The 27,968-nt window shown below is 47.3% G+C and overlaps 1 protein-coding gene and 1 long non-coding RNA gene across 6 annotated transcripts; one reads left to right on the top strand and one right to left on the bottom strand.

Moving 5' to 3' along the window:
- On the bottom strand, positions 1-12,341 carry LOC119878901 (synaptonemal complex protein 3-like). Of its 3 annotated transcripts, none has more exons than XM_038589441.1 (9): positions 12,010-12,341; positions 10,064-10,249; positions 9,259-9,328; positions 9,068-9,102; positions 7,053-7,170; positions 6,093-6,192; positions 4,471-4,569; positions 596-700; positions 1-463 (listed from the first exon to the last, which is right to left on the bottom strand). In XM_038589441.1, the coding sequence occupies exons 2-9, from the start codon at positions 10,188-10,190 to the stop codon at positions 410-412; spliced, it is 708 nt and encodes a 235-aa protein (XP_038445369.1). In that variant the 5' UTR covers positions 10,191-10,249; positions 12,010-12,341; the 3' UTR covers positions 1-409. The 3 variants fall into 3 exon arrangements, with proteins under 3 accessions (XP_038445369.1, XP_038445367.1, XP_038445368.1); XM_038589439.1 differs by lacking the exon at positions 12,010-12,341 and adding an exon at positions 11,483-11,954; XM_038589440.1 differs by lacking the exon at positions 12,010-12,341 and adding an exon at positions 11,486-11,954.
- LOC119878902 lies at positions 11,637-27,968 on the top strand. 3 transcript variants are annotated; one of them, XR_005387227.1, is made up of 3 exons: positions 11,637-11,754; positions 26,414-26,594; positions 27,334-27,968. It is a non-coding gene; the product is annotated as an uncharacterized LOC119878902 (long non-coding RNA). The 3 variants fall into 3 exon arrangements; XR_005387225.1 differs by lacking the exon at positions 11,637-11,754 and adding an exon at positions 24,670-24,708; XR_005387226.1 differs by lacking the exon at positions 11,637-11,754 and adding an exon at positions 25,082-25,213.

Raw genomic sequence — 27,968 nt, 5'->3', positions numbered from 1 at the left:
CAGATTTTATATTCTTTAATTTTTTCCCTTTAGGCAAAGCAAAGGAGCCTTCTTTCTGTACTTGTGGTTTGAGCCTTTTGGGGATAATACAGATCCACTGAGGGAAAGCTTAAAATTAAATCATCCTTACTGCTAACAGCTAATTGACAGTGTTAAGTACAAAAAGTCTTCATTACTAACAAAGGGTTGAAAGCTTAATACGTATATAATTGTGGAACTGCCGCTCCTCACACAGCTTTTTAGGGTCGGGGTTTTAACAAGAAAAGATTCTTGCACTTAGCAAGCAAGCTATGATAAACAAGACGTACCAATTTCAACTACAATCTTTAAACTACTACAGTGTGGTTCAGTGCAGCTAATGTCATACTTAATAAAACGTAGCTTCCCGTTCTTTCGTTCTCCAAAGTCGTCAGAACAACAGGGAATGAAGAGACTTCCGAACCATTGCCAGCTCTTGCTGCTGCTGTTTCAAGGAAGGAAATATTGGACATTCACCCGTTATTCAGGTAACTGTCATATACATTTTCGCAAACCAAATACCCCAATGCTCACATCCCTCCTTGGGTCTTAATATTAAAGAACTACTACTACTTACAGCTTCCCTCATAATTTTGTTTTGCAACTTGGTGATTTCTTCCCTGACTTCACTTTGTTCATCAGTAAGAAAATGTTCATGGTCCTTGTCCAAAGCCTGTGATCTCTAAAACAAGAAGCCTAGTTCAGGTATAAAGCGCCACTTTTCATCTCATGCTGCAAACATGTAAAATCAAATTTCAGGGAGCGCCTGGGTGGCTTAGTAGGTTAAGAGTCTGCCTTCAACTCAGGTCTTGATTTCAGGGTCCTGGGATTGACCCCGTGTCAGGCTCTCTGCTCAGCGGGGAGTCTCCTTCTCCCTCCCCCTCCGCTTCTCCCCCTGCATGTGCCCTCTCTCAAATAAATACATATATTTTTTTTAAATTCAGTTAGATTTCAAAGGTAACAACCCTTAATATTCAAGGGATGCTCATTAATTTTTCCAAACAAAACACTGTACCTGATACATGGAGATCGGAATGCCCACTTAAGAAATTTTTACAATGTTGGGTTTGAGTCAAATATTATTATTATAGAGGCACGACAGTAGTACACTTGGCTCCAAACAATGCGTTAATAGACAGTTAAGGTCAAGGTGGTGGAAAAACAGATAAAGACTGAACTGGAGAGTATTATGCTGAGTGAAAGTCAATCGGAGAAGGACAAACATTATATGGTCTCATTGATTTGGGGAAATATAAATAATAGTGAAAGGGAATAGAGGGGAAGGGAGAAGAAATGGGTAGGAAATAGCAGAAAGGGAGACAGAACATGGAAGACTCCTAACTCTGGGAAATGAACTAGGGTTGGTGGAAGGGGAGGAGGGCAGGGGGTGGGAGTGACTGGGTGGCGGGCACTGAGGGGGGCACTTGTTGGGATGAGCACTGCATGTTATTCTGTATGTTGGCAAGTTGAACACCAATAAAAAATAAATTTATTATTAAAAAAATAAAGACATTTCTTATCCTGGAAAAAAAGAAAAGACTGACCGTCCCACGGAATGATAATCCATAAACTTAAAACACTCTAAGGAACTTCCTAAACATCACGGAACCCTGCACTTATAATGACTAATAATCAATCTAACAGATTCCATTGGAGGGAATGAAATGATCTGTAACACGGCCTCTTAAGTCATGAAAAACAAACATGGTCTAATCTTTACTGTTCACTTAATGAGTCGCGATCTAGTGCATCCTACGTAAAAGGTACCGTTAGGTGCCGTGGACTAATTTGAAAATGAATGTCTCCTGCACCCTGATTTTTTTTTTATGATAGTCACAGAGAGAGAGAGGCAGAGACATAGGCAGAGGTAGAAGCAGGCTCCATGCACCGGGAGCCCGATGTGGGATTTGATCCCGGGTCTCCAGGATCGCGCCCTAGGCCAAAGGCAGGCACCAAACCGCTGCACCACCCAGTGATCCCCTGCACCCCGATTTCTATAGCAGCAATGTCCACAATAGCCAAACTGTGGAAAGAGCCTCGATGTCCACAGAAAGATGAATGGATAAAGAAGATGTGGTTTATGTATACAATGGAATACTACTCAGCCATTAGAAATGACAAATACCCATCATTTGCTTTGACGTGGATGGAACTGGAGGGTATTATGCTGAGTGAAATAAGTCAATCGGAGAAGGACAAACATTATATGGTCTCATTCATTTGGGGAATATAAAAAATAGTGAAAGGGAATAAAGGAGGAAAGGAGAGAAAATGAGTGGGAAATATCAGAAAGGGAGACAGAGCATGAGAGACTGCTAACTCTGGGAAACGAACTAGGGGTGGTGGAAGGGGAGGTGGGCGGGGGGTGGGGGTGACTGGGTGACGGGCACTGAGGGGGGCACTTGATGGGATGAGCACTGGGTGTTATTCTATATGTTGGCAAATTGAACACCAATAAAAAATAAACGCATATATAAAAAAAGAAAATGAATGCACGGTCTCTTCCTCCCTTATTCCAGGGAGAATAAAAAACACGTAAATTAAAAACCACACAAAAACTTTGTAACGATTAAGGAAATACCCCTTGCCATGACTGTGTGCTGGAAGATAAGATTGACTCTGAGTTAGTTGGCGAAAGAATAGGATTTCAGTAGGTAAAGGGAAGAAGGAATTTAAAGTATTCCAGAAACAAGGAAGTAAAGGTGAGTTAGTTCAGGGAAAGCAACCAATCTGGAGGAGTGGGAGGAAAGGAGGAATGTCGACATAAAACCAGGGAGTTCTGTTACTGGGCAGGGGCAGACGCTGAATACCTGAGGTTTTAACATGAGAGGCTAATGACAGGTTTTCAGGTGGGAAGATCATGTTGCAGAACTGTTAAGGATGGACTGGAGAAGAGAGCACTCAGGTAAGCGTTTAATCGGAGGAGCAAGGAATGGTGAGATCCCGAACTAGGGCAGTAGCAGTGGGAATTCAAAGATACAGTTGCAGAAAGGTTGCAAAGAAAGGTACAGATCAAGAGGTAAATGGCGCACAGGGCACACAAACACACACGCACACACAGACACACACACACAGCGCCCATAGGCACACCAAGAAAAAAGAAGGGGAATGTGCAGGATTCCATCACTTCCTAAAGAAGTATATCTCTGCCTGAAGAAGAGGTATGTGTCACTGAGGACAATCTGCTGATGTGCAAATATCACACCAGATCATTCTCAATTCACAAACGGTTAGTCTTCCTCTGGCCTTTTCATTATGATATACATTCTCTTAGACCTTTCCTTATGATATTTTTAAACTTTTTAAAAATTTTGTTTATTTATTCATGAGAGAAAGGGAGAGAGAGAGAGAGAGGCACAGACACAGGCAAAGGGAGAAGCAGGCTCCATGCAGGGAGTCCAACGCGGGACTTGATCCTGGGACTCCAAGAACACGCCCCGCACCAAAGGCAGGCTCTAAATCGCTGAGCTACCCAGGGATCCCTTAAGTCTGTGTATAAAGTCACTATTCCTCTAGTATTCCAAAAGCAAATGTGCCACAAAATACTCATGTAACACATTTGAATATAAAAATCAGGATCCATCAATTACAACTGCCTACTCGTATTTAACAGAAACCATCAATACAAGGAAAAGACACGTAGAAGTGATTCATAGAATTCCTAGTTTTCACTATATGTTTATTGCTGATCTCAAAACTGATGATCGAACCAAAAAATCATGCTCAAAGTGTTAATAGAGTACCAGTATTCTTCACGATACGTGTATTTCTAGGTAAAAGTCCCACGTTGCCATTCCCTGTTTTAAACGACTCCCATCTGGTACACTTAGGATATTTTTTTTTTTTTAGTATTTCTGTATTTTTTTCCTTTTTACAGTCAAGATCTTTAAATCTTCAACATTGTGGGAAAAAAGTTCAAGATCTCAATATCACACATAATCTAATTTACAAAAATAAGAGTTAAATGTGTGTTGTAATAAATAGTGTGAAATCAAAGCAAAAAATTAAATAAACAACTCCCATAAAAGTATTAAGTAATGCTAAAAATAAGAAAATGCATTTCCCAATTATGCTAAATCCAAAGCAGTGAGGTCCTACTGGAAATTGGTTGAAAATTTAAATGTACAACCTAAATGGTTTTCCACCCACAGACTCAGAAAGAAACTATCTTCTACTTTTATATACATATTATGGTTTTTTTCAAGATTTGTTCATTTATTTGAGACACGCACAGCACACGTGCAAGGGGGCAGAAGGGCAGAGGGAGAGAATCTTCAAGCGGACTCCCTGCTGATAAGGGAGGCCCAGCGGGGCTCCATCCCACAACCCATGGGATCAGGACCCACAACCTGAGCCAAAACCAGGAGTTGGTCGTTCAAGCGACTGAGCCACCCAGGCACCCCTACATCTTGTGTTTTCTAAGAGCGTATTGTGTTGCCAAATACAACAGACCTTTAAGAATTCTTTGTATACGTTTCTTAATTTTTCCAGCCTCTGGTTCTGAACAATTCTAGCTTGTTGCAGAATCTTTTGTTGCTCTTGAAACATACCCTAGGAACATTAAAGGAAAAGGTGACAAAATGTGGGTCATGTTTAGTATTCAGAGAACATAATTACCCATCAGGTTGAAAAGGAAGATTCCTTAAATCGATACCTGTCAGCATTTCCTGTTTTAACAACTTTTGCGACCAAGTTTAGATCATTGTGTTCACCACGCATATACAGAAACAATACACGATGACCCTACCCAGTAGCCATTAAGTGGGAAATTGTCTTCCTCACCGATATTGAAGACATGTATTAATTCTGGACTTCCAAGTCCACAAATGGCCCTTTCAGTAATCTGTTTACCACAAGTAGGCAATAACTCTATACAATAATCCTTCCTAACAGTAGTCACAGAGGAGAGATTCCTTCTTAACAACCTTCAAAACATGTGTTAATTCTTGGTGCTTTCAGGACGCATACAGACGATCCTAGCCTCTCTGTTCCTTGACCTGCTCTCCAACAATAATTCTGTCCTCTTCCCTACTTTAGTCACTTACGTAGTCAGACCCAGGATTCCCAATAACTGCAACATCTACATAAGATTAATTAGAGCAAAGACTTGCATAGCAGCTCTGTGACAGGTACTGTTCGGAACCATTTCAAATAGACTTATTACATACGATCTCATTCAACCCTCAAAACAACTCTAAGAGGCAGATGCTCTTACCAGGCCTCCTTTCCTAGCTGAGGAACATGAGTGAGATACAAACAATTTGTCCCTGAGGTCAAAGTACTGGTCAACCAGGATTGGATTAAAAAAAAAAAAAAAAAAAAAAAGCTAAAAAGGTTCCGGGGCCCAGGCTCCTGACCACTGTGCTATGCTGTTTCTCCACCCTGCCCCTCCACCAACATTCTACCTTTACCTCCCTGTTTGTTGTTCTCTCCCTTTCTTACTATGGTTCAGTACTCTTTCAGGATTAATATCCCATTGATCCAAGGAGTCTTCCTTGTCCCCAGTCCCCATTCTCCTAGTCTCTCTTTTCCTCCTTCTTGGCTTAAATTCCATGGTCAATCGTCATACCTCTGCACTTGCGCGTGTACCTTGCCCCCTTTCCACTCTGTCAATCTGTGTGGCCGAACCCCAACCCTGGAGGATCCAGCTCTCTAGCCACTCTGCCACAACCGTGCAGTGTGGTCTCACTTTTAAATTCATGATCACTATGACAGTAACCAAAGCCAGACCCATAATGCTGCTTGGCAATGATATTCCCCTAGTGCATTCGCTGGCCCGCTCTCAGGAAACAATTCCTGGACTTCCTCTCTGCCGCCCAAAGGCAGCGCCTCCTCCACCACTCTAACTCTTAACTGGCGACCTTCCTGTATCACTAAATAGAAGCCATCCAAATAGAATGTTCGGCCTCCCACCACTACTCATCTGGGCTATCATATACCCACCCTTACCCATCTGGGCTCACGGACTCTACATTCTCTCCTATGTTTTTGCATGACCTCCTGATACTTGAGACTTTGAAACAGTAAAGAAATCAACAGAATAGATCAATTTTAAAGCCAAGGCTGATACCAACAGCTAGTTTTGCTTCCTGTTCCTGGGCTTTCCTCATGTCGGTATCCCACTCCCATAACAGAGTCAGAAACTGCTGAGAATATTTGAAATGAAGATTCTGCCTGTAAAACATGATAATGAGCACTGTCACACTCCACAAAGAGATGAGAAAATTAACCATATTTTGCAGGAATACTGTAACAGCACAGTATAGTCTCACGGGAAACAGAAAAGGCACACGAACAATTGACTCTTTTTTTTTTTTTTTACAATTGACTCTTATTTCCAAAAGTATTGTTCCTAAGTGACCAATATAGAAGCCTTCTCACATGCCTTGCCTCCTAAACACTAGCGAGGATTTACCATAAAATCAATTTTCCAGAAAGACTCATTTTATCTAAAAGCAGCTTACTTTTCATTTCTTCTTCCTGAAGAACCTCTACGTTCGGATGCGGTAAGTAGATTCAACAGGACGTTTTATCGAAGATTCCCGAACAGGAATATTTAACTTAAACCGTTCCCCTCTTTGGCACAATAATGATTTTTAAGAAAGAACACTGAATGCAACTTAGCTACAATGTGCAAATTCTTTATGATATAAAGTTAACCTTTTCTACGTGAGGGAATATAGTTAACTTTCACCGGGATAACACTGTAAGACGTTTACCCAAGGTTCGGCTAGTGTAGGTCCAGAATGACTATGAATTAAAAGAAAACTATATAGGAAAAAAACTCCTACAGGAAGAGAACTCAATTGTTCTTTGAAAGGGGGTAGGAAAGGTCACCTTACTGGCTCCTGGAATTACACCCCAATGCTGATAAGGAGTGAGGTTAAGAGAATTTATCCGCTTAGAAAACAATGCAGCAAAATCTCTTTTTCACTGGAAAACTCAATATAATAGCATCTGCCTTCCGTTATTTGCACCAAGGAATACTAAGAAATGATACAAGGGTCCTCGTGGCTTAAAAACAACAACCTCACCTTTGTTCTTGTTGTATTTTCCAACCCTGCTCGATTTTTTCGTTAGTGGTTTTCAGAGAAGCTTTTGCATTTGCTTCAAACATTTTTCTTTTTGCCAGAAGAGCCTGTTTAATGCCAACTGTATAGAACATAGATACTCATTGAAATTTCATGCCGAAAATTATTTGGTTTTCATATATACGATTTGATAGAGGTAAATGTTGCCTCGGCAATAAGCAAAGGTGCTTCAAATCTGTAATGCAGGTATTGCAAATATCTGATCAGTATGTCGTATACCTTTGAAATAATGTCATGTTGTGTGTGCCAATGACGCTCCAAAAAAAAAAATAAATAAAACAAGGAAAATAAAACCTATAACACAGGCGTGGTTTGAAAAAGCCCAGATTTGCTCGCTATTTTCGGTAAAGTCTTTGCAGTACTAGTATCCTGATTCTCATTACTCTAACTGCGGGTTCAGAGATAAGGAAAGGGGGATAATAATCAAACGACATTCCATTCTCAAATGCGTATAAAGAATCCCAAAGATAGACTTTAATGTCCTTGTGATAAGACAGGTAAAAAGCAAACTATTCTGAATTTATAAAATATCCTGCAACTCAGGGGACATGTTTAGATGGATTACCATTAGGATGCATTATATAAAACATCACAAGAGCATTTTCTTAAAAACGACCCCAAAAGGAGAAAAATCATCATATCGCACATTAAAGAATCATTTTTCAAGCGATCTAGTGAGTGATGCTTTTAACTGTGCTTTACTAAAAGAGAGCAAGGCTGTGACTGTAAAAACTCTAACTGGAATAAATGAGTTCAGAAACACTTTTAAAATATTTTCACGGGGTAGCCCTGGTGGCTCAGTGGTTTAGTGCCGCCTTCAGACCAGGGCCTGATCCTGGAGACCCGGGATCGAGTCCCATGTCGGGCTCCCTGCATGGAACCTGCTTCTCCCTCTGCCTGTGTCTCTGCCTCTCTCTCTCTCTCTCTCTCACCCCTCTCTCTGTGTCTATCATGAATAAATAAATAAAATCTTTAAAAATAATAATAATAAAAAATAAATAAAATATTTTCACGGAGCTTTTTCCATAGCACTTTTATCCATAAGTGCTGCATTTCACCGAATCTTAATACTTCAAATAAAGCTTTGCAAATCGCATGATTTGACTTTTTGGATCTACAGTCGATAGTTACTTTTCAGCAGTCATGAAGGATCTGCAGTCTGATAAAACTATTTTACACACCCGGAATCCCTCTACAGTAAGAAGTTTATTAGACAGCTCACAAAGCCAGCCCTTTGTCGCCACCAAATAGAGCAAAGCTGTCAAAACATACTTGCTTGTAAGGGCGATCCTTATCGAAGAGCCACAGATTGACTTGGGACTCTTTGCTAAGTGTCCCGTCCTGTAGTGCAGATGGTGTGACTGACCTCTGACCAAACAACAAAAAGCTTAGGAGTCTGGATATGACATTTCTCTGCAGCTACGGGAGTTCTCTAGTTTGCAGCTATACGGTTTATTAATGAGAAATGACGACAAAGAGGGTGCTTTTTTGTTTGTTCTTTTGGTTGGTTTTGTTTGATTGATTGATTTTGGCAGGATTCAGTGTGTGCTGCTACTCCAAAGAACAGAGCACTGGAAAGTAATGAAAAGTAACTAAATTAAGAAAAATTAAATTTGACATAAAAACCTGATATGCCACCTAATCTGTGCACACCAAAGGAGGTACGAAGTTTGCTCCGTCCACTCGCTCGCAGAGTACGTTGACGTACCCGTGCATAAAATAACGGCGTCACTCTTACCTCCTCTTGGTGAGTACCATTTTTACCCTTCCAGATCAACAATGGAAAAGGTCAGCACAGAAAGTGGCAAAGTTGAATCACACTAAATACTTGTGTAATATCCTACATATGAGAACAAGGCATGAAAATCAGTCTTGCAGGCCACTCATTAAGATTTCCACCTGTAAAAGCTGTAGGATCTAAAACTTTCCTCTTCCCTGCGGATATCACTTATGCATACCTCCAAGTCCTTGCAGCATCTCCTGTATTTCGTTTCTGTGAAGAAGTTACAGCAAACATTACCGAGGAGACGTAAACCCAGGTCGTATTTGTTTTGGAAGAAATGTCTCATTCTAGGATTTTACAGAGAACAACGGGCAGGCAAGCCGAGTTGACTTGATGTGGCAAGGGAAAATACTGTAAACACGTTACCCCACGTCTTCCTCACGCGGTCCGGGAGAAGACCTCTTTCGCCCATGTTTATCGGCTACTGGATTGTTTCCTGCGTTGAAATAAAAGTGGAGAACATTTTTTTTAATAACACATTTATTTTTTATTGGTGTTCAATTTGCCAACATACAGAACAACACCCAGTGCTCATCCCGTCAAGTGCCCCCCTCAGTGCCCGCCGCGCAGTCACCCCCAACCCCCGCCCTCCTCCCCTTCCAACACCCCTAGTTCGTTTCCCATAGCTAGGAGTCAGAAAGCATTCTTGAGGGAAGGGTGGCCTTTCGATCAGTTTTCGAGGGGGCAATACCGTCACCGCGCGGGCTGCGGGGCCTCTGGCAAACCAACAGCCTTTCAAGGCAGAGCTAGGAAAGGCTGCGTGTCTGTCTGTGCAAGGGCAGAGGAAAGGAGATCGGGGCCCAGGACCACGCGGCGGCGAAGGTGTTCCGGGCCTTTGGCGCGCTTAAACGGCAGAGAACAGCACCCGGCACGTGGGAGGTATTTGGGAAAGAGGGCCTGCAGGGCGCGGGGTGGGGTCGGGGTGGGGTGGCGGCGCGGCAGAAGAGCTGCGTGCGATCTCCGCCTCTGGAACCCTGGTTTGGGACAGGAGGATCCAGCGGGCAGCCTGCGGCAGGTGAAACTGCGCTGGCGCGCACACACACGTGCGGGGGCGCGCACGCTGGAGGACTGTACTGTTGACCTCGCGGAGGACTCGGAGGCAGAGACCTGCCCCGCGTGCGGTCATCTCCGAGCGAGCGCTGTGTCCGCAAAGGTGTGGGGCAGACGGTACCTTCCGCAGCAGCAGCCTCTGGCCCACTCAGCTCTCTGCTGCCTCCTCCGCCCGAATCACAGGCTGCCATTCTCTGAGGCTCCGCAGGGGCTTTCCTCCCCAGGCGCTTCCTGCCAGCCGGAGGCATCCGCAGAGGTGTCTGTCCTCCCTCCGAGGTGTCTGTGTGTCCTCCGAGTTGTCCCGCACCTTGTGAGCCCGAGCACGCGACCGAGAAATGGGGACACGGTCAGCGAGCGTCGGCAGGCAGGGGGCCTCTGCACAGACCGGGCTGCGCGTGTCCTCGTGTGTCTGGCCGGGCCAGGAGGGAGCAAGGAGGATGCGGCCGGCGCAGCCCTGCCCCCCACCGTCCCCCGCCCCCCCCCCCGCCCCGGGGACGGCGACCCGGGGCACGTCAGCTGCCCCGGGCCATCTGCGTGCCGCGCCCTTCCGCCGCACTCTTGCGCCTACGTTGGGACAGAGGCCGGCCCGGCCCCCGAGGTCCCTCCCCGCAGGGCTGTGCTGGCCTGGAGACCCGACCGTGGCCGGGACGAAACCCCCCCGCGTCCCCTGGGGATGCGCGGGGAATAAGCCGTTCTGCACCCGTCGGCAGACAGTCAGGTGGAGGGGGCTCCTCGACGGGCCACCTGGACCCCCAGGACGAGCCGTGGCCCCGCCCCCGGGGGCCAAGATGTCGGGCCCGGGCGGTGGTGTGGCCGGAGGGCCAGGCGCAGAGGGCCCCTCCTCACCAGGTGTCACCCTCCCGGGCCATGAGGGCCCTCGCTCCCGCTCCCCGCCCTGCCAGCTCTGCGCTCAGGGGCCTGGTCGTATCCCGTCGGAGCCCCGGAGGACCCCGTGGGGACGTCACCTCAGAGGTCAGCCCCGCCGCCCCCGTGGCCGCCCCACGCCCTGGTCCCGGACGTTCCAGGATACCCCCCCCCCCCGCCCGCCACGGCCACCCAGTGCCACCGGGTCCGCCTGCCTGCCTGGCTGGGCCCCCCAGGGGGTCGCTATGCCCGGCCCCCGGCCCGGCCCCCGTTTGTCTTGACCCTTCCTCTGTCCTATGCCCCTTCCTGTGCCTATGCCCCAGCGCTAGCCCCAACCCCTCTGTCTTGCCCCTCGGTCCTGCGAGCCTCCGTCCCTATGGCCCACCCCCGCCCCGCCCCACCCCCTGTCTCTGTCGGTCCTCCCTGCGTCCCTCCGTCCCTCCGCCCCACCCCACCCCACCCCCACCGCCACTCGCACCCCCACCCCGACCCACCGCGTCTCTCGACGCCCTCCTCCCTCCGTCCCTCCGCCCCACCCCCACCCCCATCGCCTCTGTCTTGTCCCTCCCTCCGCCCCAGCCATCGCCATCGCCATCGCCATCGCCATCGCCATCGCCATCGCCATCGCCATCCGCATCCCCATCCCCCGCCCCTCTCAGGCCTCCGCGCACACAACGACCTCCACAGCAGGTCCTCCGCGGCGACGACCAGGCTCCTCTGAGGGCCTCGCGACTGACTGAGAGGAGCCAGTCAGCCTCGCCTGCGCGGGAGCGTCGCTGAGCTGAGGGGCTGGCCCAGTGCGCATGCGGGAGGCGGGACCTCGCCAGAGACACGCCCCTCGGGCCCCCTGCCCTCCGGGCGCCGGTGCCTGCCGGCCCTGAGGATCGAGGGTCGAGGGTCGAGGGTCGAGGTTCGAGGGTCGAGATTCGAGGGTCGAGGGAGGTCGAGGTACGGGGCTCACGTGGCGAGGGCCGAGGGTCTTGGGTCAGGACCCAGGGTGGAGCGTCGAGGGCCGCGGGCCGAGGGTCGGTCGAGTGCTGAGGGCCGAGGGCTGAGGGCTGAGGGCCGAGGGTTGAGCCCCGGGGCCCAGGCTGCGCGTTTCCGGCTCTGCAGCCCGAGGACGTTACTTTCATCTTCCTGGGAAATCACTAAAGGGTACTGGGTTGTGGAGCAGGTGGCCGCTCAGGCCTCCACCTTGCTGACCTGAGGCGGAAGGCTTTTCGCAGGTCCTCGTCGGGCTCCTGGCGGGGCCCTTTCCACCCAGCGCTTCCGCTTCCCGGAGGAATAGCCGTCTCCCCGAGGGTCCTGAGCAAACGACCCCCTCCGTTGTCTCGGCTCCGCTCTTGGGTTGGCGGTTGGTAGGTTGCCTTTGGTGCTGTTTCACAGACCCCTGCGCGTGTCCTTCACTGTGCTGGCCTCCCGCTGGGTTGCCCGGGTAGGAGGACTGAACTCCTGTCAGCGTCCTGCCTGACGTTGGCGGTTGCGCCACGTCCCTTTCCACCCAGCATTGTGTCCTAACAGGGTCTGTGCTATCCCGTGGAGCCCCGGGAATAGGCCTGGAAGCGGCCCCCTTCCCCCTCCCCCTGGGAGCACACGCCCCCGCCCCCCCCCCCCCCCCCCCCCCGGGAACCGCTCGGTGGAAGCGGCCCCCTTCCCCCTCCCCCTGGGAGCACACGCCCCCGCCCCCGGGGAACCGCTCCTCAATGCCTTCGCCCCATTGCTCCTCCGTCCACGTGCCCTTATTTCCACTGCAGCGCCCTGGACGGCAGCGATGCTACGAAGAATCTCACGTCTGCCGAACGTGTGCGATTACGCTCTGTGGTGTTTAAATGAGCCCAAGAGAAACACATAAAAATAAATGCGCCCAAGGCTTCAGAGGACTTGATGACCTGTTCACAGTCCTACCAGCAGTGCACAGTGGTTCCCCTTTCTCCACATCATGCCAGCTCCTGTAATTCCCAGTTGTTTGGTTTTGGCTTTCGTTTGGTTGTTGCCTCGTGTTTCTCTGTTTGAAAACAGGCATCCTACAGGGTGTGAAGTGCTTGCTGCTTGCGGTTCTGACTTTTCATTCCACTGGCGATTACTCACGCAGACCACCTTTTCAAGTGCCTACGGGGACGGGGCCACGGGTGTCCTTTCTCTAGACATATGCCCATTCAGGTCCTTTGCCAATTTTTAATAAGGTTTCTGTCTTTTTGGGGTGCGCGTTGGTTTTCTTTCTTTCTGTTTTTTTTTTTTTTTTTCTTTGCACCGCGGGTGAGTTGTAGGACCTCTTTAACGGTTCAGGATTTTATTCTCTTACCGGGTCGGTCATTTGCAATGATCTTCATCCATTCCTCGGGTTGCCTGCGTGGCCTGTTGATAATGTCCTTTGATGCGCAAGGCGTCTATAAACTGTGACGTTTCCGATTTACCCAGGTGCTTCCTGGCCTCCCGGGCCTTTTAGGATGAAAGCTGCCTGTACTCCGAGGTCATAAATGTTTCTTCAAAATTGACTTAAGGGCTTATTTTGTATCTTTTAGTCTCTGCTCACGTGAAATTGGTTTTTGTGCTTGCTGTCCGGTCGTGATCTAATTGCTTCTGTCCCCCCATGGAAAAGAAAAAAAAAAAAAAAAAAAAGTCACCGTACCGTCCCCATTTTTCTGAAGGGTGCACGCTTTCGCCACTATCAGCTGTGCCCGGTCACACATCAAGGTTCGCTATGTCCCCGATTCTGGTTCTCTGTCCCGTCCCACCGCTCCTTTCGTTTATCCTGTGCCAAAAGCCACAGCCTGTGGCACAATGAAGATTCCTAAGTCGGGGCCGCCCGGGCGGCTCAGCGGTTTAGCGCCACCTCGGCCCCGGGCGTCATCCTGGAGACCCCGGATGGAGTCCCACGTAGGGCTCCCTGCCTGGAGCCTGCTTCTCCAACTCCGCCTCTGTCTCTGCCTCGCTTTCTCTCTGCGTCTCTCAGGAAGAAATAAATAAACACAAATCTCTAAAGAGTAAAAACAAAGATTCTAGGTCAGGCCCAACTCCGAGTCCTCCGGGATTAAGCTTACACTCTGATGACTCAGATCCTTCCGTGATTCCTGACAGCCTCCACACGAGGGTCGACCCTACATACGAGGACCCTTAGCACCTCGTCTCCTTTGACTCCCCCCTTTATCCTCCCCATCCTGAGCTGCTTGCCACCGCCCGAAGCACACCGTGGCTGTTGCCTGCCACTGGGCCCTCGAACGAGCTCAACCAACTTCTCTGCCGAGACCCTTGGTTGACACTCCTTCCTCTGCCTGTCGCTGTGACTTGTGCCGCCTCGCTCCTCTCCCTGCACTGTAATCCAGTCCTCTGTGTGCTAACGGGACCCTATTCCCGTGCCTCACTTTGACCATGCGGGAAGCCTCTATCATTCTACCAAGCAGATTTGGAACTCACAATTCGTATTGGTCACTGTTTGCCCATGAATACAGACAACACTTCAGCGAGCTATGCTGCCCTGGCCTGAAGGGATACACACCCGTGACTCATTGGATGACCTTAATAACCCTCTGGAAGGTGAATTGGTGCAAGGCCCCTTTATAAGTTAAGAGGACCATGGTCAGAGACTACAGATGCTTACCCAAGTTTGCAGAGCCGCACAGTGGAGGAAGGGCCAGACCTTTGGCGTGTTTGTTTGTTTTTTTTTTTTTTTAATCATGAATTTATTTTTTATTGGTGTTCAGTTTGCCAACATACAGAATAGCACCCAGTGCTCATCCCGTCAAGTGCCCCCCTCAGTGCCCGTCACCATTCACCCCCACCCCCCGCCCTCCTCCCCTTCCACCACCCCTTTGCCCACCCCTGGCCCTCGCCTCTTCACTGTTTTGCGTCCCGTTGCTGCTCTGGGGCTACAGCACGTCTTCAGCTACAAGCCATGGTCTCCAGTAGTGCCTGCCTGTCCCAGTACTGCAGAAAATGGTTTGAAGGCTGTGACTGAGGAGGTGGAAGTCCTTTACAAAGTTCTTGTTTTCCATGTAAATTTCAAAACCTGTCAATCGAGAAAGGTGCTGCCTCTGGCATTTTGGAGTGCACCTAAGCGTTATGAAATGACAAACCCATTGAAGAGTCCACGCAGACCAGACCAGATGACGGGAACAAGGGTCTGTCCTCGGTAGAGCAAGGGCCAGTAGCTCAACCACGGCTTTCGGGTTCCAAATTGTCAGGGACATTCTGGTTCCCTATGGCTGGCACCGGGACAGGAATCGCGATTTGTCAGAAGCTCCCACTGGGGATTTGGATGATCAGTATAGATACGTGTAAGTGCTGTGGCAGGTCCTGGACCTCCCCGAGCACCCCTTCCCTCACCCTTTCGTCCTTACTAACAGAACCCTGACCCCATTGCACAGACAGGTGAGCGCGTGGCCCAGTCCAGCCCCTGGGCTGGCCGTGATTCGTGTCCCAGATGACGCCGGTGGCATTCCTAGGAAAGCCCCTGGAACTGGAAAGACGCAGCCGGCATTCCCCTTCGATCTTTCCCACTTGCTCCTGCCAGTGATACAGACGCAGTGCCCGTGGCCCTGGAGACAAAAGCCACATTTAAGGAGAGAGGGGCGAGAAGAGAGGAGATCCTGGCTTCCCGAGGTGTAGTACCAGCCCTGGATTATGTATTCCTACCGTGTGTTACCTGGAATAAACAAAGCCCCTGTATGAGCTACTTGATTCAACAAGCAGGAAGACGCAATTCACGGTGACAGAGCAGCGCATACCTGAAATTTATTTTTGCCCAGCTTGTGTCAGGGGTGGTAGACTATTACCCTAACACCTAAACCCAAACGTGTACAGGGACTCAACTGGTTTATCTCAACTAGTTTATCTATTACTCTTGGCACATTACTGGGAAAGTGACTGGGTCCTCCTGGCAGGCACTATCCATGCACTTCCACAGGGACCCCGGCTGTCAGAAAGTCTGCCACACCCAACGTGGGGCTCCCACGGGAGCCCCGGAGGTGGCCCCCTTGGCAGTTTGCTAGAAGGGGCAAAGAGCACAGAGGTGCACCAGGTACCAGGTGTTTACAAGTTAGGCCTGGCAGTGGCACGCCTCATTTCCGCTTGCCGTCCCATTGCCTGGATCTCAGGCACACGGTCACACGTAACAGCAAGGCAAGCCGGCGAATGATGCCTAGATGGGGCCCAGGAAGAAGAGGAGAGCAAGGATTTAGGTGGCGACCGGGAGGTCCCTGCAACCTGTGCCTTTCTGAAAGTAATGCAAAACTTGACTACGTTGGGTTTTCTTAAAGGGAAACTCACAAAAATGCTCAAAGCACCAACTGACAGTCCAGCATGCCATTAAACGGGGCTGTCCCGCTCGGGGACTGTGAGACACCGAGCTGACTTCTTGACTTCTCTCTCGAAGCCTTGATCACTTTCGTACTATCTTAAAGGCATACCGACAGTATTTGTCTCGTGATATTTTGGATGCCGCTAAGTGAAATAATGCATAAAAACTCGTACGGGCCCTCAGTAATATCCGGGAACCAGTCAAATATTAGTAACAGTATAGCAGCATTACTGTTTCTGATTCATTCTATCGTAATGGTGATCGGCGTTTCGTGTTTATTGTATTGCCATTATTGTGGCCACTTTGTGAGCCACTGGCACACAATTTCCTGAATATCAAACATTGAATGCAAGCCGGTGCCTGCTACATATTTCAAAGCGTAAAAACTAACTGATTTTCATCATCAGGATTAACTGTAACATTTCATTAACAAATGTGGACTTGGGACGGGAAATATATATTTCAAGTACATGAATAACTTAGGGTGTGTCAGACATCACAAGGGCATTTTTACTCTTTTTTTAAATTTATTTTTCCGTGAGAGACAGAGAGAGAGAGAGAGAGAGAGAGAGAGAGAGAGAGACAGGCAGAGACACAGGCAGAGGCAGAAGATGAGCACGTGGCTCAGTCCAGCCCATGGGCTGGCCATGATACGTGTCCCAGATGATACTGGTGGCATTGCTAGGAAAGCTTCTGGAACTGGAAAGGCGCAGCTGGCACGGATGCAGCTGCATAGGCAGCTCCCATGCAGGGAGCCCGATGTGGGACTCGATTTCGGGACTCCAGGATCACACCGTGGGCCGAAGGCAGGCGCTAAACCGCTGAGCCACCCAGGGATCCCACATTCTTACTGTTTAAGGCAGTATTTCTTCCAAAGAAGTCAGAGAAGATGATGACGGATGTGTGAATAAATTCGATCAAAAATGCATGCAGTCTGGTTGACCCTTCTTATCTCCTTTTTTTCCCTCCCACTCTCTCTGTTTTCCTTTGGCCTCCATAACTGCATAGTCTCCCGTTATCTCCTTTCATTCTGGCGACTCCTTCTTACCATTGCTAGCTCCTTCTCTTCAAATGAGCCTTCGCATGATGATGTTCCTCAGGACTTGGTTTTACTTGATTCTTTTCTCAATCGATACACGTTCCCTAAATGTTTCCACCTATGTGCATGATTTCAATGGCCATTTACATCAGAGCTTCTCAAAGGGTGGTGCATGGGATCACCGATATATCAGAATCCCTGAAAGGAGAGTGTTTAGTCCAGATTCCTTGGATCTGTCCTAGGCCTGCCCAATCAACCATGTGGGCGTGCACTAGGAATCTGCATTTTCAGTAAATTCTCCAGGTTGCTCTCAAACTTGGAACCACTGTATTAGTCAAGAAGGACCTGACTGTCACAAACAGTGGCAGCTCAATATCTCCATCTGGCGGCTTCATAAAACCACTGTCTTTGTTTTGCAAATGCCCACCAAGGATGTGAGGAAAATATTAAAAATCTGAAAATCAGGAAAGAAATTGGAACAAGGGACTTTAGTGGACCATCTGCTCCATGACTAACCAAGATGAGTTATGACACCTTTTGAGTCATAACAGCTTTTGACTTTTCTAACACCGACCGTGAACTTGTCTGTTTTACACTTGTAAGGAGAAATCAAATTGATACATCTCAGAGGTCCTCCGACTATAGAAAAACACAGGTATTGGATGACTCCTGTCTATAGATCATTTCAGCACGTTGTGATTTCTTACGGCAGTGCCAAGAGGTTTTCTGGAATTTTGAAGTTATCCTTCCAGAGGTTAGCTCATAAAGAACGGTCTACTTTCCAAAAATAACTTAATACAGAGCGCTCTTTGTTAACTTAAGTTCTCCTGTCAAGTCTCTCTTCTAATTATAAAAGCAATAAAGACTCACGATAGGATAATTTTCACAAAATAGAAAATTTACAGAGGAAATGAAATTCATGCTTCATTCCACTACTCAGATGTACTATACGATTTGAAAGTGAGGGATACTATCTGCTTCCATCCTTCTCCCCCCCCCCCCTCTCTCTCTGCCCCCTATATTATTTTCTTTGGACCTTTCACCTTTTGGTGCCTGCCTTGATTTGCTACCAGCTCTGGGCTTTTATTTTTTCCGTCTGTTTTTAATCACACATGTTACTTCTTTCATCTAAGATTTGGAAGCAAATCTTCAATATTTTATTCAGTCCGATCCTTCTTCCATAGTGTCTACTTCGAGTTAACGGTCCAGGCTAAGCCAATGATTTATGTTGTACTTCTGATCCCCTTCCTCATAATGCTCAGCATTTCACTGGTTCCCGTAACTACACCAATATGTTGGGTGAGGGATGACTGATGATGACCATCCAGGGGGTAAGGATAGTCTCTTCAACAAGTGGCTCTGGGACAGCGGTATATCCACATACAAATGAACAAACTTGGACACTCTAGTCACAGGATACACAAAACGCCTAAACGTGAGAGCTAAAATTATAAAACTCTTAGAATAAAGGATAGCAGTAAACCTCCATGACCTCGGATTTCTTAAACATTAGACCAAAAGCAACAAAAGAAAAAAAAAATGGGTAAATTGACGTTCACCAAAATGAAAACAAGCTTTTGCATTAAAAGACACCATCTTTGGGCACCTGGGTGGCTCAATCGGTTACCATCTGCCTTTGGCTCGGGTTGTGGTCCTGGGATTGAGCGCCGCATCGGGCTCCCTGCTCAGCGGAGAGCCTGCTTCTTCTGCTGCTCCTCCTGCTTCTGTTATCTCTCTCTCTCTCTTTCTCTTTTTCTCTCCCTCTCTCTCTCTGTCTCTCTCTCTCTCTGTCTCTCACTCTCTCTCTCAAGTAAATTTGTAAAATCTTTCTTTAAAAGAACAAAAAATAAATGACTATCGAGAGAGAGAGAAAGATATCATAAAGATGGGAGAAAACATTGTCAAATCATATGTCTTTTAAAAAAGATTTTATTTATTTATTCATGAGAATACGCAGAGAGGAGAGAGAGAGAGGCAGAGACACAGGCAGAGGGAGAAGCAGGTTCCATGCAGGGAGCCTGATGTGGGACTCGATCCCGGGTCTCCAGGATCATGCCCTGGGCTGAAGTTGGCGCTAAACCGCTCAGCCACCCGGGCTGCCCATATGATTTTTTAAAAAGTATTTTATGTATTTATTCATGAGAGTCACGGAGAGAAAGAGGAAGGCAGAGACACAGGCAGAGGGTGAAGCAGGCTCCATACAGGGATCTTGACTTGGGACTCGATCCCAGGACCCCAGGATCACGCCCTGGGCCAAAGGCAGGCACCAAACCGCTGAGCCACCCAGGGTTCCCCTTGCAAATCATATGTCTAGGGAGAGTCTAGCAACCAGAGTATAGAAAGAACCCTTACAACTCCAACCAAATGAAAAAACAAATAAAGATGGGAAAGAGATCTGAGTACGTATTTCCCGAAGGAAGATAAACAAATGGCCAAAAGTCACATGATAATATGCTCAATATTATTAGTCAGTCGGAATTGCAAACCAAAGCCTAACAATAGCTGTTAACGCCCCCTAGAATGTCTAACATTAAGGGGAAACAGTTGGTCTTTCAGAAAGCATCTCTGATTTGAAAAGATTGGCCATGGGTGCTTCCCACTATTTTCCCACCCCTAAAACTACATAGGCTACATACATGGAGGCTCTTGGTATGCCTCTTCCTCTCCTCTTCACCAAGAACCTTTCGAAAGCCTTCATTCAGGTGGCACACAGTTCTGTGTAAGAGTCCAGCTTGCCCTGCTCTCGTGGATTGCACGTAGAACGAGAGGGCTTTGTCTGGCTCTGGAATCTGGGGTCCATGGCTGTGCTGGGTCTGTCTGGAACCGTCACCTTGTGAGGGCTGATTTGGGGCATCACTTGCCAAATCAGCATTCGGTGACATCGTGTCAGTGGTTTGAATTCGGCCATAATGGTAGTACTTACAACATGGAAATAGGAAAACCCTGGAGCTCGGAACTGCAATCTCCCCTCCCGAAAGCCTGTTCCCAGCACATCACACTGCCCAGGACTGGCCACAGAAGAATTGCCTGGAGCTCATTAACAGGAAACAAGAGCTACATCACAGGGCAGCTCTGTCCCCTGATGTAGATGACAATGAGAGAGGAAGTGTGCGCTGTGTGCCCTTCTGAGAGGAGCCCTACCTCTGGGCTTAGCCTTCATTGGCAGTGTGGTTGCGGCAGTACAAGCTGAGCGCACATCCCAAATGTGAGAGGCTCATCTCTATCTCCCTATTGTCCTCCATCGGGGACATTTTTGGGGACTCGCCTCTCTTCTCAGGAACCACTGGTGTCCCGAAAACCTTGTCAGTACACAGTCGTCCGAGGGTACACTGAGGGTCATTTGGTCTTGTTGCAACCCGAGTTTCTAGTTAAGGCAAATGGACCTCTGACACCCAGGGCCTTTGTCCTGACACGTCTTCTCCTCTTGGGTCATTTTTAATTGACTGAGAGTCCTTGAATCCCACCCACACAAACACACACGGCCTCATGTGTCTTGGCACGTTGAAAGGAGGTCCTTAACGGAACCTGGATCCTAAGCGTGTGTGTGTGTGTGTGTGTGTGTGTGTGTGTGTGAAGGGAAGACAGAAGCTGTTATCTTTCCACTTTATTTCTTCCATAACCCATTTTGCAAAAACTCCCCTGCCCTCAGTGCCTTTCTGAGACCATCAGATATTGTCTTCAATGTTTCATTCATTCATTCACTCACAAACTCATTCATTCATTCACTGGATTGGTCAGGGTGTAATTGACTGAGACCACGATCGACGCTCTGCATCTGAGGAGGTATTAGTACTTCCTGGTTTCCATAGAAAGCGAACATCAGGAAGACCTTTTCTGATGACATTCTGGTTTCCATGACAACTGGGGTAAGCCATTCTTTCCTGGAGACAGAAGAAACATTTAACAAGGATATTTACAGACTGGAGAGATGGAGTACCTGTAGAAACGTCGGACTAGTCAGTGTCTGCTATCAATGTGTGAGTCGTGTGTGTGTTTGTGTGTTGCCAGTGTGTGGGTTTTAGTTGGACTTTAAGAGCTCTAATCCCTCCTGTTTTATCAGAGGGGATGGCAGCTTCTCTTGGGGCTGGGGAGCTTAGGTGACTGAATACCTCTGTCACACCAGGGCCCCTTTCTGCTGTCCTAAGGTGACACCATTGCCCGAGGGCATTGTTACCTGACTTCTTGAAAGCAGAGATCCCCAAATATTCCTCATCATGTACCTCTGCTTGATGATTGTCCCATGAACCCTTAAAGATGTAAGTTGACTCGCTTGCACTGACTTAGAGTCAAGTTATTATGTGTGTGAAATGAGAGGGAGAAAGAAGTCAGCAAATGAGGCAAATGGGTAGGATTGGAAGATCTAATGTGACTCTGTGTAGCCTAGGGGATGATATTGTGCTCACTCTGAGTAGCCGACACACACATGATCTAAGAAACATCTCTAACAGACAAGGTCGGAGCCCACGCTCTGAGGTCTCCTCTTCAGACGTCACGGCTTCTCAGAACCACCGTATCCTCCGTTGCGCTCTCTGGAACTACAAGTGCCCACTCTTCCTGTCATGACACTCTTGCGTCATTGCTCAATTGTACTTTTTTTTTTTCTTTTTTGATCTCCAAATGACTCAAGTTCTCTTTCATAAAAATAGGAAGAGAGTGTTGCCTAAAAGTCATGCTGGTTTTCCCTCTTTGCTTTTAAAGCTGTTCTTTTCCCACTGGGTTCTAGAAGTTTAACCATGATGAGCCTAGACCTGTGTGTGTGTGTGTGTGTGTGTGTGTGTGTGTGTGAATGTTAGAGAGAGAGGAAGAGAGAGGGAGAGCAGGGAGAGGGACGGAATATATTATGCTTGCAGGTTGGCATCTCAATACACCATCTGATATTTTGGAACATTGTTGCCTATTGTTCCTTCACACATTCAGCAGCCCTTCTCTCTTCTTGGACCGAAGTACAATATATCTTCTGTGGTTAAATATATACATTTTAATAATGAACATTTCCTTTGATCCATAGAAAATGTACCTCAAAGACATTTGCAATGTATTTGCATCGCTTTCTATGCAATGGTTGGTACTGTTTTGCTTGCCTGCTTTTTGTTCACTTACATCCAGGATTTCATTTCATATCACCTTAGAATCTTTGCAAAGTAAGGTTTCGGTGCCTATGTACACGTAAATGTGTCCTCCGTGTAATGTTTTAAAACATTTGAGAAATGATGTCTACCCTCACTACCCACTTCTGTCCTTTTCCTTCCTCTCTTGCCAATGCAACAGTGCCATGACATTTCTGTTTATCATTCTGGACTCTTCTCTTGCATTGACATGTCTTTGTATCCAAAGATGAAGTAGACACCGTTGCTCTCATGTGAATGTGTGCCTACGGAAAGCGTATTACTTGCGCTTCACTGGTCTCTAGATATATTTTTTTTGGGGGGGGGGAGTGAATGAATTTTTGTCCTCTGTCAGCACATGAAGGTCTGCATCAGTCCTTGTGTTGGATGCATAAACATGCCCTTGTTGGCTTAGATTATCGGTTTGTTAGTCTATTCCCATGGGTAGCAAGCACCTGGCAGACACCCAATGCCGTTATGACAAGCTACGATGCAGTGAGTTGTCTTGTGAATTAGGGCACCTTTTTCTCCTTGTGCACGACACAGGGAAATTAATAGGTTCTGAAATACACACTTTGTCCGCTCGCCGGGCTATCAGTAATTATGGAAGTCTCGCCTGCAGAAAGACCAGGATGCCCTTGACTTTTTCAGTCCTAAGGCTGTGCATGATTTCATCACTGTTAGAGAGGGAAGTGGAGGTCTCCCTGTGGCAGGTAACAGTGACTGGAGGGGTAACAGAGAATCTCTGGAAGAAAATTGGCCTGCTTGATGGGAGAAACCACCTGAGTTTGCTAAAGGAATGGGACAGAAGTCACTCTAGTCTTAAAATAAGGCCTGAGGGGAACCTTGATGTTTGTGTCGTCCTTTGCACAAGCACTCATGGTTCTGCTCCTCGGGCAGCTCTAGAGCTCTTGATGGTGTGTGCCTGCAAGCGTAGTTGCTGTGGTTTCCTTCTGTCTTAAGGGAAATGGGGGGGCAGAGTTTTGGCAATTTGAATGTGTAGGTGCTCTGAGTGTTGTAGCTGATCATTGGTAGGTGAGAAGCAAGCCTAGTTTTTTCAGTTCTTGGTAGAACTGAGGGCGGTTCACGATTTTTCAGTCTGCGCTACTTGCCATTGAAATGTTTATACAAAAATGGTCCACTTTCCAAATAGGTGTGACCTCCATGAGTTTATGAAACTAGTGAGCAACATAAGGGAAAGGTTTGAAGATGCAATTCCCACTCAGTTGCTCTACAAATGGAATGAGGTTAAAAACTTTGACAGGTGGAAAGTTCATGCTGGATTCATGGGGCACTGGAAAGGGTGTAACAGTAGGCAAGAACGTGTTTTCTCTCTAAGTGAAATTGCGTGAAATGTGCCTTTATAGCCAAAAGGGGGAACTGCTAACTCGTCCATTCATGGAAATACATGTTTTGGGGACAGTTTAAGGTCACAAAGCCTACAGCTTAAAAGAAGCTCCAAGGTGTGCCTGGGTGGCTCAGTCGGTTGGGGTCAACACTCTTGATTTCAGCTCAGGTTATGATATCAGGGTCATGAGATCGAACCCCGTGTGGGGCTCTGCATTGGCATGGAGCCTACTTAAGATTCCATCTCCCTCTACCTATGGCCCCGCCTTCCTCCTCCATCTCAGAATGAAAACCACACACACAAAAAGTCCAATAAATAAGCACTGGTTTTAGGGAAGGGATGAGAGGTGTTGGGGTAAAGATGAGAGAAGTTCTGCCTCTGGGGAGTGGAGGGGTGCAGGAGTCCTATCAAGGACAGTGCCCTTGTTTTGAGACAACACGTTCAGAGGGTTGTTTTCGTTTTTGTTTGGAAGTGATCACAGCCCTCAACGGGGAAAGGAGTTAAGGAACAAAGCTTCCAAAATCATTCTTCCAAAAGTCACGGCGATTGATTGGAGAAATAAATATTCGTTGCCACCACGTTCTCTCATTCCTTAGCCAAGGAGCAAATGGACTAGAGTTAACAGCAGGACTTAAAAATTGAAGCTGGTTCATCTGAGGGTTCTATTTCTTGATGGTCTGGAATTGACCCTGAAGTTACAAATCGTGGAGTTGTTTACTTCTACGATTCCCCTTCTGTTTTATTCTATTCATTTTTACTGGGCAGGCATGTTTGGTATGACTGTAAACTAGAATTGTGGATACATGTTCAGATCCAAGCCCTCCGAGATTGGGGGTCACTTTAATAGTTACTTCAGTGTCATTCAGGGTTCTATTTTTAATACTTGTTCCTGGTGTGCAGAAGAGGATCAACATTTACATGTAATTCCCTCTATCTGTCCCTCTTTCTCTCCAACTGCCACGTGTCTGTCTACACACCCACCTGGATGCACCCTTAGAGGGAAAGAAGAGAGCTGTGCTCCTGTCAGGAATGAAAAAATAAGGAAATCATCTGGCAACATTATGTGGCCAACCCTTTCAATGGAAGCTGTTTGGACAGTGGGCCAAAGCACATGGTGAGTAGGCCATGGAGGATTTTATATTTTCATTAAAAACCCTTTCCTTCTGAATGCGTCTCTCAAGGGTGCAATCGTTTTGGGTAACCGGACAAAATGATTGCAATTGATATTTTGGTTGTCCGCTGCAAGTTACTCCATTAAAGTGCTTCGTAGTTGAACAGATGTACACAAACGTGAATGGGAGAGAATATTCAAATAGGTGCTATGGTTTTTAAAGCCCTTTCTATAGAAAATAGGTTAAACAGAATTTAAAAGTGCGAGACTCATATATTTGCAGTTCGCATTCCTTCTGGGTGATCAGCTTACTGATCCTTAATGGTTTTTCCTACTTTATGGTGTTAAACAGCATTTTAGATTCTCCGTGTGTAATTCCAAGATAAGGAACTGAGACGAGCTGCCCTGGAAGCAACAACATTTGCATGCATGCGTAGAGCAGAAAACATGGATTCCATGCATCAATATCAGGCATCTTGCGTCTCTAACCTCATCACTCTGAGTCTGTGTATGTATCTGTGAGTGTGTGTGTCTGTCTTGGGGGTCTGGTTGGAGCTCAGGTGACTCAGGCACTCCTGTTCTGTGTGAGAGACTGGCAGGTCATGCTGCAGGGAGACTGCAGTTGGTTGAGTTACCTGTTTTTCCTTCTCCTCTCTGTTCTGTGTCCTCACCCGACACCCGTGATCTAAGAGCCAGTACACTGAGTTCTGTAAAGCAGAGGACACAATACCTGCATGATCATACATTCTGGCAAGAAAAGGTTTGTGCAGGCTGGGCCCAAAGTCTGTGTCATTAGTCATCATACGTTTCATATTGTAGCTAGGAGTATGTGTGAACAAAGTCCTGCATACATGTGTTTTCTTAGGGAAATAATCTGTTGTAAATCAAAGCGTACCATTTGAAACCGATACTGGATGAACTAAAATCTGTAAGCGAACTGTGATACGTAATTGAACAGTATATGTGGAAAAGTAGAACCCATTAACAGGTATTTCCTGACGGGTCGGAAGGGGGATTGAGAGAACAACTGCATTTTCTGCATGACACACATCTAAAAGTTTGAAATGTATTTAAATGAAGTTTTTAAATGTCAGGGAAACCGCATTGCAAAAAGTGATTCACAAAACTGATGCAAAAAATCAGATTCCCACGAAACAGTGATCCCATACTGCTCTTGAGTGAAGAAATACAGTGCTAGGCATATGTGCACGCGTGTGTAGATGGCGCATTGGGAACGTGCGCTGAACGCTCACACCATCATGTTGACAGTAAGCATCTATCATGTATTGCCCCCGTGTATACCCCTCTGCATGGTTTTTCTCTTCACAATTTTACTTTAGAAACACCAACACACACTTACATAATAGACACCGTTTTGTTGCGCGCGCACACACACACACACACACACACACAAAACGCTGCTACTACTAAATCCTTGCATTTAAGACGGACAAAAAGGCTATTATGAAAGCTGTAGTAGTGGCCATGGTTCTGAAATAGGAGGACCAGCCTAAACTAAACAGGTTAACATGGAAATATTTTTGAAATTCAAACGAAGGAAGCAGAGAGACAGGTCTACATTCCAAATGAGATATAACTAACATTTCTGCTTCAGAATAGCCTGTATTCCAGAGCTGGGGAAGGGAAAATGATGACTCCATCCCCATTTCGTTGACTTAATTTCCCATCTGCCTTTCTGATTTTCTAGATTAACATTAGAGGTACGTACGTCCTGGGTATCTACATTTGAGGCCATTTGATCCCTGGAAGGACTGTGCACCTCAGAGGCACAGAGCAGAGGAAAGGGTCTGCCGGACAAGCAGTTGGAACGTGTGAACCAACAGGTGCCGCGAAAAGACTCACGCCTCCCTCGATCTACGTGCTGTTTTGTAAGACGTTCCTATTTTACTAAACATTTCACTTGCAGTCATTTCATGTTGACATTTGGAGTGTGGCTTATTCCGCTCCTCGCTCTACAGCCATCTCTTTCCGAAAATTTAGCTCTGGGGGCGGGGAGGGGGGTGGGCAACAGCCTTTTGAGCCACCGTAGTGCAATGCAAAAGGGCAGGTCAAGCCAATGGCCCATGCCTGTAGCAATCCTTATGAAGGATGGCACCAGTAACCACCAGGATGATCTTCGTGAACCTCTGGATTCTAAGCTCATGCTCTTGAACCCAAGATTGGGCTGGCTGGCATTCAGGGTCTGTAGGCTGGAGATCGTCCCTGGCTTCCTTGGGTGCACAGGGTGGCATCAGCGCCCCCCAGAAAATAAGGACCGAGTGAAGCATCCCCCCAGGATGAGCCCCAGGGAGCACAAAAGGCACAAGACGGCCAATAACACAAATGAGATCTGGAAAACGACACCCGCCTCCCCACACAGATGCTCTTTAATACGGAGTGGCAACAAGCAGGGCAAGAAGTTGGGTATGGAAGGTTAAAAAACTCCTCAGGCATCTTCTGTATGTTCCCCGATACTTGCCTTGTATTTACTCCCCCTATCTGACACACAAACTCTTTATAGTTCTTTGTTTTATCTCCTTTCAATTCTCAGTGACCGATGTTCTTCTACGTTCACAAAAGTAATTTTTTCTCCTAATGGTTTTCTTCTCTTCCTTTTCCACATTCCAGTGTTCTCCTATACAGTCCGTTCCGTGACTCTGGGAGACTCAGGTGAAGAAGGAGGGTCCACACAAGCAGTAAACCCTTTGTGGCCCGAGGCCAAAAGGCGTGCTGAAGGACATTGTTTTAGGGAAGATGTGCCGTGCCTGTGTGTCTGACGGCCAGAACCCTCAACCTCTATTAGTCACCTCTTGAGAGGACACCCAAATCACAATGGATGCTGAGTATGTCCTGTGCAACTGGAAAGACCACTTGTGGCCAGCAAGGGTTTTGTCCAGATCCGGGGTCTCACCAAGAAATAAGAGGAAAGGAGCACTTTCTCTAGAAGTTGAAATACTCTCGGTAGATGAAAAAATTAAAGTGAAAAGCACAGACGTAAAGATCCTAAACGAGTCTCAGATTGAATCCATTACCTCCTTGCTAACAGCCCAGTCGAAGGCCAGTGTCCCAGCGGGACAGGAAGTGCCTTACAGAAACGCTCTTTCAGTGGCATTGGAGATTCTGAAGGAGAGAGCAGATGTGCGCCCAGCAGGAGCATCGGATGATCCAGAGACCACTACACCGTCCCGAAGGGGACCAAGAAAGCGATCTCTTAAAGACTACCGGAAGGCCAAAGGGATCTTACTGAGGCGTCTCAGGAAACG

Source organism: Canis lupus, unplaced genomic scaffold, assembly GCF_011100685.1.
Source record: "Canis lupus familiaris isolate Mischka breed German Shepherd unplaced genomic scaffold, alternate assembly UU_Cfam_GSD_1.0 chrUn_S2047H2246, whole genome shotgun sequence".
In the NCBI taxonomy this organism is placed as follows: domain Eukaryota; kingdom Metazoa; phylum Chordata; class Mammalia; order Carnivora; family Canidae; genus Canis; species Canis lupus.
This window is presented reverse-complemented; position numbering and strand designations above follow the sequence as displayed.

Bases quoted from the DNA above. Each gene is read 5' to 3' on its own strand.
- LOC119878901 (XM_038589439.1), bottom strand. From the start codon at position 11,939: ATGAAAGTAACGTCCTCGGGCTGCAGAGCCGGAAACGCGCAGCCTGGG. The intron at 9,103-9,258 runs GTAACGTGTTTA...ACTTCTTCACAG, and splicing joins CCGCGTGAGGAAGACGTGGG to AAACGAAATACAGGAGATGC. The intron at 701-4,470 runs GTCTGTTGTATT...TTCTTGTTTTAG, and splicing joins TATACAAAGAATTCTTAAAG to AGATCACAGGCTTTGGACAA.